The sequence below is a fragment of the Hippocampus bargibanti genome, linkage group LG02, assembly GCF_051943395.1.
Source record: "Hippocampus bargibanti isolate YZ-2025 linkage group LG02, ASM5194339v1, whole genome shotgun sequence".
NCBI lineage: Eukaryota > Metazoa > Chordata > Actinopteri > Syngnathiformes > Syngnathidae > Hippocampus > Hippocampus bargibanti.
In genome coordinates this window covers 6,875,334-6,888,607 of record NC_142735.1, presented here as the reverse complement: position 1 = coordinate 6,888,607, position 13,274 = coordinate 6,875,334, and the positions used below count along the sequence as shown (strand labels likewise).

The 13,274-nt window shown below is 43.2% G+C and overlaps 1 protein-coding gene across 1 annotated transcript in view; it reads right to left on the bottom strand.

The window, feature by feature from the left end:
• Window positions 1-4,943, bottom strand: part of pdgfrb (platelet-derived growth factor receptor, beta polypeptide) — a 44,068-nt gene extending 39,125 nt beyond the window's left edge. The window contains exon 1 of the mRNA XM_089022810.1: window positions 4,334-4,943. Within this exon, the coding sequence (XP_088878936.1) occupies window positions 4,334-4,345 (12 nt within the window). The 5' untranslated portion in view covers window positions 4,346-4,943. The remainder of the gene's footprint in view (window positions 1-4,333) is intronic.
• Window positions 4,944-13,274: the final 8,331 nt, after the last annotated feature.

Here is a 13,274-nt window from a genome sequence, read left to right as displayed (position 1 = left end):
TTTCCACAGGCTGATAAATTCCTTATATAGAGCTTGGACGCCCTCTTCTGGCAGCTTTTGGGTGCAACACGAGGTCCCCAGATCAAACAAGTAGAGCAAAACGACGCTTTAGACGCTTTGATCCTCTCCTCTTTCATCTAGAACTGCTTCAGTCATCACAAAGAGGGTACAGCAAGTCCTGAAGAATGAATGTCTCTCTGTATCTTTGTTTTGTCATATTGTCTCTATGCTGTCATATTATTTGTTATTTACTTTTTTTTGTTCTTTTGACTTCAAGACGGCGCCGCGAGAGTGGCTGCCTTTCCAGCAGCTCATGTATTTTGTTTTCCTACTTTCATTCCTTTCATCACTTTGCTGCTGTGAAATGTAAATTTCTCCACTGTGAGACTAATAAAGGCATATCCAATCCAATCCAATCCAAAATACATTGACGTGATGGAAGGACCACGACAATGCGTCTTTTTTTCGGTCAGGGGCGTTCTTTTAGTGACGTCACATACGGACTCGTCACCAACTCAAAAACAAGACTTCCTGAATATTCAGCGCGAGTCTTAAAATGTAAAATATAGATTTATGCGGTGGAATCTTATTAAAATACACTCAGTAGAAGTCATTTGAAGCCATTTTACAAATTATGGACGTTGGTTGTTCATTAAGGGGACTGCCACTGTCAGAATCAGAATCATCTTTATTGCCAAGTGTGTAGAACACACAAGGAATTTGTTTCCGGTAGAACACGCTGCACTAGTATCGTTGTCAAAAAAACTGCTAAGTGGCACTATACAGTTCCATTTTGGCTACTGTTGAAAATGTGAATGCCAGTATTAAGAGTTTCACTATAATAATAATAATAATAATAATAATAATAATAATAATAATAATAATAATAATAATAATAATAATAAATAAAAATAATGTCCACAGATTTCAAATTTTAGGTGGGTTGTCAGGCAAGCATTCAAACTCACTTTTGCACCAAAGGACAAGTTAGAGTGATCATTTTATATACCGTGTATGATTTTAGAATGTGGCAGGAAACCAGAGCCCCCAGAGAAAACCCACGCAGGCACTGGAAGAACATGCTAGCTTCACACATGAGAGCTCAGGCCCAGAATAGAACCTCTGCAGATTAATCAGATTCCTGAGATATGTAAAATATGAATTTGAGATCCTGTTGGATCTCATTCATGGATTTACCTTTACTGGAAATTTATCAAAACAAGAATGTAATGAGTTTAACGAATAGTTATGCACTTGTATCCTTAAAGTTTGTGTGCCAAAACCTTAATTAACTTGTGTCTCACTGCAATTCAAAGGAGTGCATTGATCCCTCTACCGTCAAACTGTACTATTATGAGAAACAAATTAACAATCCCTGATGTTTTTGTTTGTTTGTTTTTTTTGCCTTACTGTATATGTCCCCACTTGAAAGAATGTAAAGCTTACTTTGGACTGCTTGTTCGCTTGGTTGTGCGAACATGCTTTGTATTCTCATTACATATTTCCTTCCAAAAGTCCAGAAGTCCAATGGTGTAACTCATAATGAAATCATTTCCTCCTCGCAGTGCCTTGCACTAGAGGCTGTCCTAAACGAGGTGCAGCTGCCTTGTCCGTCCAGTGCCAATGTGGTGGGAGGGAAACAAGCAGATAGCCTAATGGCAGTAACTCTGAGTGCTCTTCGTTGAAGATACCTTTGGAATAAGTCTCTAAGTGCAGCATTAAAATAGCGGTGACTAATTGAGACCTGAAAAGCCAAGTTCAGTTCAAAAGTAGTGATGAATAATGAATCGGCTCATATGTGACCGCTTCTAAACAAGATGCTGAGGGCTGTATTTGATGACATGTCCAATCATGTTTTTGGTAGAGTATAAAACTCCATAGTCATACAAACTCCATAGTCAGAATTGAACCTTGTCACAACATACATCTTCATTCTCTCTCTCTCTCTCTCTCTCTCTCTCTCTCTCTCTCTCTCTCTCTCTCTCTCTCTCTCTCTCTCTCTCTCTCTCTCTGTCTCTCTCTCTCTCTCTCTCTCTCTCTCTCCAGATGCTATGATTTTACTTTTTTTGCACAATAGTTTAAGCACACAAGGGAATGGGACTCAAATGTATTTGACAACACATGAGTGCTGCAGAGCTCTTTCTGAACTGAGTCAGCCACCATGTTTTGTACATGGTCCTAATGTGAAGCACATTGTGGCAGGCATGTGGTGAGTATTGAGGGCCAGGAAACAGCTGATGACGAAGGATTAGTCCTGAGCCGGTGGAATTGAGCCGGCCGCATCAGAGGAGATTGTACATACCAAAAGTTTGATGCACACTGAAAAGCATTCAGAAAGGTGAGTAATCCAATTTAACCCCAATTGCTGCTCTAATTAACTCATTCACTGCCAGACGATGTGCAAAAATGTGTGACACATCGCAGAATATTGAGTTTTGGGACTACACAAACATTCAATACAGCATGAGAAACCTTCTTTCATCTCTTCTTTCAAAAAAAAAAGTTAATTCCTAAATTATATGGTTCTGGAGTTATCTGAGCTTGAAATGGATGCAGCTGTACAAAATATGACACAATACATACACATTGATTTATATAGTGCTTTAACAACACCAGCAGCTGTAACAAAGCACTAACATGGACAAAAGGCTAATGCTGCCCCCTCGTGGAAAGGAAAAACATTGCCAGAGGTCTGACGAGCGCTTTATCAGCACCCCCCTCGCAATAAAAACCCAAACCCGAACAAATTCGGGACTGGCGCTCCATATCACACTTTTCAATTACAGAATACATTCAGGAATGGAAGCAAATAAAATTATATTTTGTGTTTGTGTAGTATGGCACAATATAAACCGCTGATTCGCTGATATTTATTTGTTTTTAATATCCAGAATGATGGAACACTGAACGGTAGAATAATGGATGGATTTTCTTATCTTGTCATTTTCTTCCTGAGACACACTAAAAAAAACATTTATTTGTCGTGAGCCTATGTTTTGTGTCATAGGAGGAGTTTGACCTCAAAAGCATTTATGGCGTTTTTAACCCGGATATTTTTTACTGAATTCAACATGAGTAGTCAGTGGTACTTGGTCTTATGCATACAATTATCATGCATGCATGCCTACAATTATCCATTAGCTACAAGAAAATGCCAGGTCAAAAAAAATATTTAAGAGCTGTAACCAGTCAACAGACAGGGCTCATCCAAACGAAATTCTTTCGGGGGAATTCTAGAAGCATGCTAGCGTGATGAATCATCATCTTGGTATCACAAAATCATCTGTATATATATAAGACGGATGTGTCGTTTTCTGACCCAGTCAGAAATAGCGCGCTGTGTTCAGGTGCTGAACATCTGTCGGGCGGCAGTATAGAAAAATATGCCGGCACCGCGTATTCCCGCGCTATGAAACAGCTCACATCTCCATTGTGTTATCCCTTTCAGGTAGTCAAAGCTTCCTTTGTGATTAACATCGAGCGGTGATGTTATCAAAATGCCAGGATGGATTTCACCACCATATCTCCCCTGTACCCAAAGACGATTGCGTTTGGCTCATTCCTGAGGAACAAAGCCATTCAGGAAAGAAGCCATGAGGACTGTCACTTGCAGCAGCAACATGGGAGTGTTTGGACGAGCAAACACTTTAGAAGAGAAGCACAAAAGTGGAGAGCATACAAACAGCTTGTATAATGATACCAGTGTTGTATGACCACAGGCTGCTTTGTGAAACAAGTCAGTGAGAAGATCAACATCGTATAAAGGTTCAATGCAAAAGGGGGGCGTGTATGCAAAGAGATGCTCGTTACCAACATGTTGAGATTTGAACAGGTTGCATTGTAAGTTCCTGCCGTGTGCACATTCCCAAACACTATAGGATGACTACTATAGCAGTTAGCTTAGCAGTTACCATAAGAATTGGAAAACATTTATTAGAGTCACAATGGAAGAATTCACAACTTACAGCAACAAAGTTGTGAAAGGAAAAAAGTAAAAGAAGCATTGGAGCTCCTTTAAAGGCACTCTTGCGGTGCCATCATGAAGTCAGAATAACATAATAACAACATAATGCAACACATAAGACGCAGACAGACATTCAATCTTAAGCACTTTGCTGCATACTCTTGGTTGTTTGAAGCAGTAAGAAATGAAAGAAGAGAGGATCAAAGTGTCCAGTGCCAAAACAGTATAACAATTTTAACTTAACAAGTTTGCCAAAAGTTTGTCTTCAAGTGTTAAACGCCAACCAAACTCATTAAGAAGGTGTCACTAACAATAGCTAGCGGCATACACACACACACACACACTCAAGCAGGTATAGCAAGCGTTTACCTTCCACAACATCACCCCTCTGCTCTTCTTCTCGATGTATCTAGACGTGGTATCCTCCTTTCGCTCCTCTTGAAATGGGCGTAGAGACGTCCAGCTGTTTCTCTCTACAAGGACTGCTGCTTCAGATGTAGAGATGTCTCAGATGTTCAGAGGCCGAGAGGGCTGAGAGGGCCGTAAGGTTAAGCTGAGCCGTCCCGGAAGACCGCTGGAGGATGGATGCCTCTGAAGCTGGCTGTTTGGATAGTCAAATCACAGCATCGCAGGGGGGGGATACTCCTATCCTCTGTCCCAAAGAGTTCTGTTTAAAAAAAAAAAAAAGAAGAAGTTCTCAATGGAGACACACACATACACCCTTTCCCCCACAGACACATTCACATGAGAAAGGAGAGTGTCAGTGGTCTGGACCTGCTGGAGCTAGAGGAGGCAGGGCACCAGGGGAGGGAGGGAGTTGGGAAAGGGGAGTGAAGATAATAGCAAGAGTGGCAGGTTTTAAAAGTAAAAGAAGTAAAGTTGGACAGAGGTGTAAAAAAAATATACAGACGGGATTGTGTGTAACGGTCAGTGGTCATTTGTTTTGAATGATGAGAAGCTTGGATGTGAAGTCAGACAGTCTCAGTTGGCAGCAACAATCTGGACCGCATCAAGCCCTCCATAAAACAACAAACACAATGAAAAGGAGAGAGCGAGGAGTAGAGAAAGAGGTCCAGGCGGGGACAGGGGGTGGAGAAGAAAAAAAGGTTTTGGCAGTGTTTATGGTGGCCTGCTTGGGAAACAAACATGCAAGTCTCTGTTTCACAGGGAAATAACATCATCCATTTTCAAAACAGGACTCACCAAATCAGGTGGCTTATAAGAAGTCAAGTAAACAATTGCCAGCTTTTTGAAATGACCAACATTTGATCAGATTTTTCTTTCCCAGACTGAAACAAACACATTTTTGGGGCTTAACAGCAAATGCCTGTTTGAATGACACACTTTTAGGCAATCAATTTCTTATCACAAAGCTTTTTTTGGTAAACGTTCTAGGTGATAGGTGATTGGATTGGATTTTCCTTTATTAGTCTCGCAGTGGAGATGTTGAGGTTTTCTTTAGAAGTGACCAGATTGGATAGGATCAGGAATGAGTACATTAGAGGGACAACTCATACTAGAGGCTTTGGAGAGAAAGTCAGAGAGGCCAGACTGAAATGGTTTGGTCATGTCCAGAGGAGAGAGAGTGACTATATCGGGAGAAGTATGCTGAGCCTTGAACACCCAGGCAGGAGACCGAGAGGAAGACCGAAGAGGAGGTTTATGGATGTGGTCAAAGAGGACATGAAGGTAGCTGGTGTGAGAGAAGAGGATGCACAAAACCGGCATAGATGGAGGACATTGATTCGCTGTGAATTGTGAATTTCTCAGTTGTGAGACTAATAAAAGTTATCTAATCTAATCGAAAATCCGTTTGATCTCCTCTTGAGAAGACCATTAAAAGAGAGAACAGGGCGGCAGGGGTAGCAACAAAATGAGGCTAAATTGGACAGAAACCACATTGTCCTCTAATTGTGAGAGCAATTATAGAGTTTTTGCATGGATTAATCAGAGAGTGTGCAAAAGCCCCTTCATTATACAGGAGGGTAACAACAGTACTCCCACCGTAACCCTTTCTGGATCTTGATGCAATGATCAAACAATCCCCTTTCCACACTCCACTTCTAATTTAACCTCCATGCATCTAGCACTTAGTGAGTGTGTGAAGGAGCCATTAAACCTAGCCCACAGGCAAAAGTGCAGCGTTGGTGCCCACCGTATCCACCTTAGTGCTACTCTTCATGAGCCTTTGCGTCATTGAGTTACGCATGAGACAAGACCCGTGTTTTGTCTGCATCGTTACCCTTTGTGGGAGTCTATCCATCCATCCATTTTCCGTACCACTTATTCCTCATTAGGGTCGCGGGGGGTGCTGGAGCCTATCTCAGCTGTCTTCGGGCGCGAGGCGGGGGACACCTTGAATTGGTTGCCAGCCAATCGCAGGGCACACAAAGACGTACAACAGTCACTCTCACACTCACACCAAGGCACGAAATTACGAGTGGTCAATCTGCCTGCCATGCATGTTTTTGGAGTGTGGGAGGAAACCGGAGGACCCGGAGAAAAACCACGCGGGCCCGGGGAAACATCAAACATGCAAACATCACACAGGGAGGCCGGACCGGGACGCGAACCGGCGACCTCTGCACTGTGAAGCCGGCGTGCGAACCACTCGACAACCGGGCCGCCTGTGGGAGTCTAATTTCTATCAAAAATGTAATTAAAAGGAAAGTGTCACACAAATTCATTTTTTCCGCGAGACCTCATCAAAGAAGAGATTATAAAATACGCAATACTGAATCAACTGGTGATAAAACGCAAGCTGCCAGTGGTCAGATGTTGTCGCAGTTAAAACAGACAAAGGATGAACAAATTCCATTGCACTGGCAAAGTGGTCTAGATTATAAATCAAGGGTTTCTAAAGTCGGCCTGCCGCCCAATTGCAATAACATCTTTAGAGGCCAGGATTTTATGAAAAAAAGTGGGGGAGGAGTTGAGTTAAAACTGTTTGTTGGGAAATAAAGGGGCTTATAAATGAAATGTATTAATGAGTACCGTATTTTCCGGTGTATAAGGCAGACCCAAAAGCCTTGATTTTCTTCAAAAGATGACCCTGTGTCTTTAACACAGGTGCGCGTTATATGTGAAAGTAATATTGAGCCACAACAGGTCTCGCAACTACTGTCAGCAGCCACCGACTCCATTTCCCTCCCGTAGAGGAAGTCGTGCATAACCCCAGCTTCTACTGTCGTGCCTTTATATTTTTATATTGTGGTGTGCCTTTTATTTGTATTTTTAAAATACAAAATATATTATTATATAGTATATTTCTAGATTATAATTGGAGAACTGTTTTTATTTGTTGAAGGTGCGCCTTATAGTTCAGTTCGCCTTATATATGGAAACAGTTTGAAAATACACCATTCATTGGAGGTGCATCTCATACTCCAGTGTGCCTTATATAAATATGGTAAATATAATTCAGTTTTACAGGTAAGTAGTATTGTATCGCCATGTTTGTACCATTTTTACAAGGTCGAACTCCAATTTATGGAGCATCTCACGCAAATAATCCTCCAGTTAAACACTCCTTGAAAGACTGCTAGCTCATTACAAACTGCTTTTGTTTTGATGATGAATGTAGAGACTTTATGTTACTACAGTATTGTAAAATGGATTCTAGTGGGATACAGAAAAAAATTATCTAGGATGACAAACAATTTACAGTTGTTTTTTTAACAGGAATCTGCACTTGTACATGTTTTGTTTGATAAATGAGGAAATGGAAGAACACACATATTGTGGACTATTGTAGTGTATTAAGGGACATTTTATCTTGCCTCCTTTCCTGTCGACAGCGCTCAAGCAGAGAGGTTTGGGCCGCCATGTTTAGAATGAAACAAAAATGTGAAGAAAACAGAATTGGACAACATTGCAAAGCAAATTGAAAACATCATTGAAAAAAATGTTAGACTTTCCGACCAACTCAAGAGTGAGGGGGCAAGACGAGGGACACCCTGAACCGGCTGCCAGCCAATCGCTGGCTACACAGGAACAAACAACCATTCACTCTCACACTCAAACCTCGGGACAATTCAGAGTGCTCAATAAGTTTGGCATGTATGTTTTTGGAATGTGGAAGGAGACCAGAGGACCCGGAGAAAACCCACGCAAGCAGGGAAAACATGTAAACTCCACACAGGAAGCCAGAGCTGGAATTGCACTGTGAAGTAGAGATGCTAATCACTCAAATACATGGCTGCTCTGCTCTATAATCCTGAAAACAAACACCAATTTTGTACCTCAAGCACATATTGATACTCAGCAAAAATATTTGTAGACAATAGCAGTTCTCTTGAGTGGCTGTGCTTTTCTGTGTTTTGGCCGGGGTACAATAAAAAGTTTGCACCAGGTCCTAGCAACATGATGTCACGTCGCTGTCCCCTACTGTGCACTTGAACCGGCCAAGAAAATACTGGGTGGGACCACTGTTTATGCTGCCCTGTTTAAGTTGAATGCACACATGCACACATATGCACACGTATGCACACGCACACACGCGCGCACGCACTCTCACACGCATGAGCACGCGCACACACACGCACACAAAGTCCAATTTAAGATAAATGTTGACTGGACAAACCCATTCAAGCAGCAAAGCAGCACTTGATTCATCCTATAAAAGCTGTCGCGACGCGGTACATTCATGGATCATCCTTTATTTTTAGTGTGGACATGTTTATTTAACAGCTGGCTGATGTAACAATCTAGTGCCTCTTTCTTGGGAGATATACTATGTTTACGTTCCCTTAATGTACAGATGTTTAGCACTTGTGCTGACAGGAACATTAATAAACTGTCTTCCGCTTGCTATTCAAGATGATCGTAAGTGTTTTGACCGCATTATGAATATTGAATGAATTTTTGGGAGCTGTAGATGCAGATGGTTTTATAGTTTCATGTAAAAGTTACATAACAGATGTTGTGGGAAATTACCAAAGGGATATTTGTTTTTCAATAATTTGGAGCAGCAGATTTGTGCCTCGAACGGGCATGTGAGCACTCATCTGGACTCAGGCTAGCTGTATTTTGCTGCCCTCTCCAGGAACGATTATGAAGAACTAACCACGCCGTACTTGTTTTTTTCATCCAACTGCTATTACTGTATTACGAATTATATTTCAGAAGGGGCTGTGTTCCAATCTGGATGAGAATATTAGTGTAATTTTTGATGGGTTCTAAAACTTTAGGATTGTTTATTATGTATATTGCCGACATGGTAAGCAGACCTGTTTAATTGTTGAGTGTTCATATCATATGCATAGGTCAGAGTTGTTTTATTATACATACAAACTTCAGTTTATGACCACCACGCTTTAACTATAGCGACAATAAAATACTGCTCAGGGAAACTATCAGCAACAATAACTAGGAGCAGTTATAGGGTAGGAGCCTTAATTTCACTTTCACTCCATGCAGACCTTTTGCCCCGTTCAACTTGAATCAAATTATATATATATATATATATATATATATATATATATATATATGTGACGGGTGTCACAACAGTGACTGTCTTCATCTCCACGATGCTGCTGTATTAATGAAGACGAGACGCGTGGATGTGTCTTTTTATTTCTTTTATTTCTGCAACACAGTATGGCAGAAGGGATGGGTGAAGTCGCATGGGTTTCGTCTTGTGATTAACCTGAATCTCCTCGAGATTGTTCTCAAATGCAAAACATTGTAGATAACAAAACAGAATTAACAACGTGTGATCGTATAGTGGTTATTTACAGAAAAAGAGAATACAACACAAGTTCACTGTTATTTACAAGATGTCCCTGAACGCATCATGGGCGGAGACTCAGCAGAACACGCGGTGCGCTTGTAATGGCTGGCGCACAGTTCAACCAGCCACGGACACTCACGGGCAAATGAGACACGACACAAGAAACTAAATATTGTTCAATAAAAACGAAATGAAACAATTATTACCTGCAACACAGTATGGCAGAAGGGATGGGTGAAGTCGCATGGGTTTCGTCTTGTGATTAACTGCGATAGAAAAGCGCATATTCCTAAATTCCACTCGACAAAACGTGAAGTAAATAATGACACAAAAAGTAATCTGGACTCGAAATGAATAAGGGAACTAATTAGATAACACTAGACAGTACAAAAGGGGAAACAAAATAAGATATTGTCATGAAAATGCGCGTTAATCAAGACCAACAGAAAATTGCGACTCACCCTGAATCTCCTCGAGATTGTTCTGGAAACTATGGGCGGGACATAGTGCCACACTGTGCGCCGTTGCGTCACTTCCTTCATAATTTAATAACCTAAGTGTACAACTCCGTTACATACACCCCCCTTAAATTATGCAGAAGTGAGGCAACATACACACGGAAGACAACAGAAAGACCAACAGGCAAAATAGACAAGGTTATCGGGCAAGGATGTACAAGGAAGTCAATCATAGGAATTCTTCTTTCAGAAGTGTGAAGGAATAGGGTGGTTCAAAACCCATCCTATCACAGACTAGTAGAAATGCCATTTACATTTCACAAAACAGCACATAACAACACCCGTTACTGAGAAGCCATAAAGATAATGGCGACAATTGGCACACAGCACAAACCCAAAAAAAAAAATCAAATGGTCATATTAAACCCACATTAATGTTGGCATCCCGACTCTCTGATAGGACATTTCACATATCAGCCTGTCAGGGGGTTTAACTGTCCTACCACATCTCGTGAAATTGATGGGGCCCTGTGTGTCTTGTGGTTGTGTGCAAATTACCGCCTCAAGTTCAGTCTCATCTGGGGGTGAGTCAGGGGTCGAGCGTGCTATGTCAAACACCGGGTCTGTGGAAAGTTCAGTCTGTGTGTGGATATCATGGCCTGCTGACAGACTTCTCTCACTGACATCCCCTCGACATGCATCGGCGGAATCATGCTCTGAAGAGAAGTGCTCATGTTCCTCTGTCTGAGCTGGAGACTGCATGACCCAGTTCTCAGTGCGCAGCTGAGTGTCCTCCTGATCATCAGGGACTGAGCTTTTGTCACTCCCACAATGTGCGTCCATCTCTGACCCCTCTGAACACGAACCAGGCTCCACCGGCCCAGAGAATGTCAAGAAGTCAACCGGGAGCAGTAAGTTCCTGTGTACGACCTTCTCTCTGCCTGTGGCATCATCTCGGATCCTGTACACATTGATCAACGGCTTCACAGACACCACGTCATAAGGGGTTGACTCCCAACGATCCGCAACCTTCCGCTTGCCCTTCTCGCCTCGATTGGCTAGTAGCACCTTGTCACCAACAGCCAATGGCGACCCCTTGACTTTGCGGTTGTAGATCTGGGCGTGGCGGGTCTGTTCCTTGGCTGCATGCTGTTGAGCAATTTGCACGGCTTCAGAAAGGTCTCTCTTCAAGGTGCTCACAAACTCATTGTGACTGACAACATTGGCGTTCTCCAAGACATGATGGAACATGATGTCAATGGGCAAGCGAGGGACACGTCCAAACATCAAATAGAATGGCGCAAAGCCCGTCGTCTCATGTACTGTGCAGTTGTAGCAGAAAGTCAACATATTCAACATTTGTGGCCATTTGGACCTAGACTTTGGGGGAAGTGTTCTGATCATCCCTCCAAGGGTCCGGTTGAATCTTTCTGCGATGCCATTACCCATGGGATGATACGGTGTTGTGTGGGACTTATGCACCCCTGCCATCTCAAGAAGATCCTTGATGAGTCTACTCTCAAAGTTGGCTCCCTGATCCGAATGGATCCTTTTGGGGAACCCATAAATGCAGAAGAACTTGTCCCACAGGCAGCGGGCAACTTGCTTTGCTGATTGGTTCCTGCAGGGGAAGGCGAGAGCCAACTTTGAGAAGTGGTCGGTGACGACGAGGACATCGGTGGTTTTCTTGTCGCCAGACTCTGCTGTCCAAAAATCAATGCATACCAGTTCCATTGGAGCCGAAGTGCGGATGTTCTCCAGGGGTGCCCGGGCGTCTGGCTCGGGGGTCTTACCCAAGATGCACCTCTGGCACTGCCTTACATGTTTTGTAATGTCTTTCTCCATCCCTGTCCAAAAGAACCGTTCACTAGCCAAGGAGAGTGTCCGAGAACAGCCCTGATGACCAGCCGCGTCATGCACACCATGTAGGACTTGGTGTTTCAGAGACCCAGGTATGACGAACTGAAAGACTCTTCTGTTCATGTGGCGATCTTTCCTTACTCTGTAAAGAGTCCCGTCACGAACTTTCAGCTTCTTCCAGTGCCTCAGCAACAAAAGAACACAGCTCGTCTCAGCTGCTCTTTCATGTTTGGTAGGTCTCATATGTCGCTGCACATAGAACATGACTCGGCTGACTGTTGAATCTTGGTGCTGCAGGTCACGTAACTGACTATGGGGAATGACAATGGAAGGGTCTTCTTCAGGTAGCTGTAGTGACAATGGGGTTGCTCCAGGGAGTCGAGAGGTCCCGCCAGTCTGATGGACGTCTAAAACTGCAGACACCTCCTGCGCATCAATTGCACTTCCAGAAGACTGATCAGGAGCTTCTCCCTGGGAAACTTCTCCATCATGATCACCAGCCATGTGGACAGCCTGACAGTTGGTGGTGAAACGGAAAGCATCCTGTACAGTCTCATTCACGACCCCTTGGACTCCATTGAGTAGGTATTGGTAGGGTTCTTTCACCAGGCGATGGCTCACGCAAGACTGAACGAAGGGTTCTCGACTCAGTGCATCAGCCACTATGTTCTTGGGCCCTGGGACGTACTTCAAGTCAAAGTCATATGCTGCCAGCTTCGACACCCACCTCTGCTCGCAGGCATCTAGTTTGGGCTTCGTCAGGATATATGTCAAGGGGTTGTTGTCAGACCATGCAGTAAAATGTCTGCCTTTTAGCCAGTGGGAAAACTTGTCACATACGGCCCACTTTAAAGCAAGAAATTCGAGCCGATGTGCAGGGTAGTTCAATTGGGCTCGTGACAGCGTTTTACTCGCAAATGCCACTGGTCTCGCAACCTTGTCATCAGGCTGAAGCTGGGAGAGGACAGCTCCAATGCCGTCAAACGATGCATCGACTGCCAGGATGAAAGGTTTCTCAAAGTCAGGGTGGGCCAACGTTACACTGTTTGACAGATCGTGCTTCAGAGTCTCGAAGGCAGTTTGACATTCAGTGGTCCAGTCCGCCGGTGTCAACTTCACATGACTTGATGCATCCGATGTGGGTTTCGACCTGCGTCTGGCCTTACCACGGGTTTTCTGGCCTGAAAGGAGCTTGAAAAGGGGCTTGGCCTTGATGGAGCAGTCCTCAATGAAGTGCTGATAATACAACACCATTCCCAAG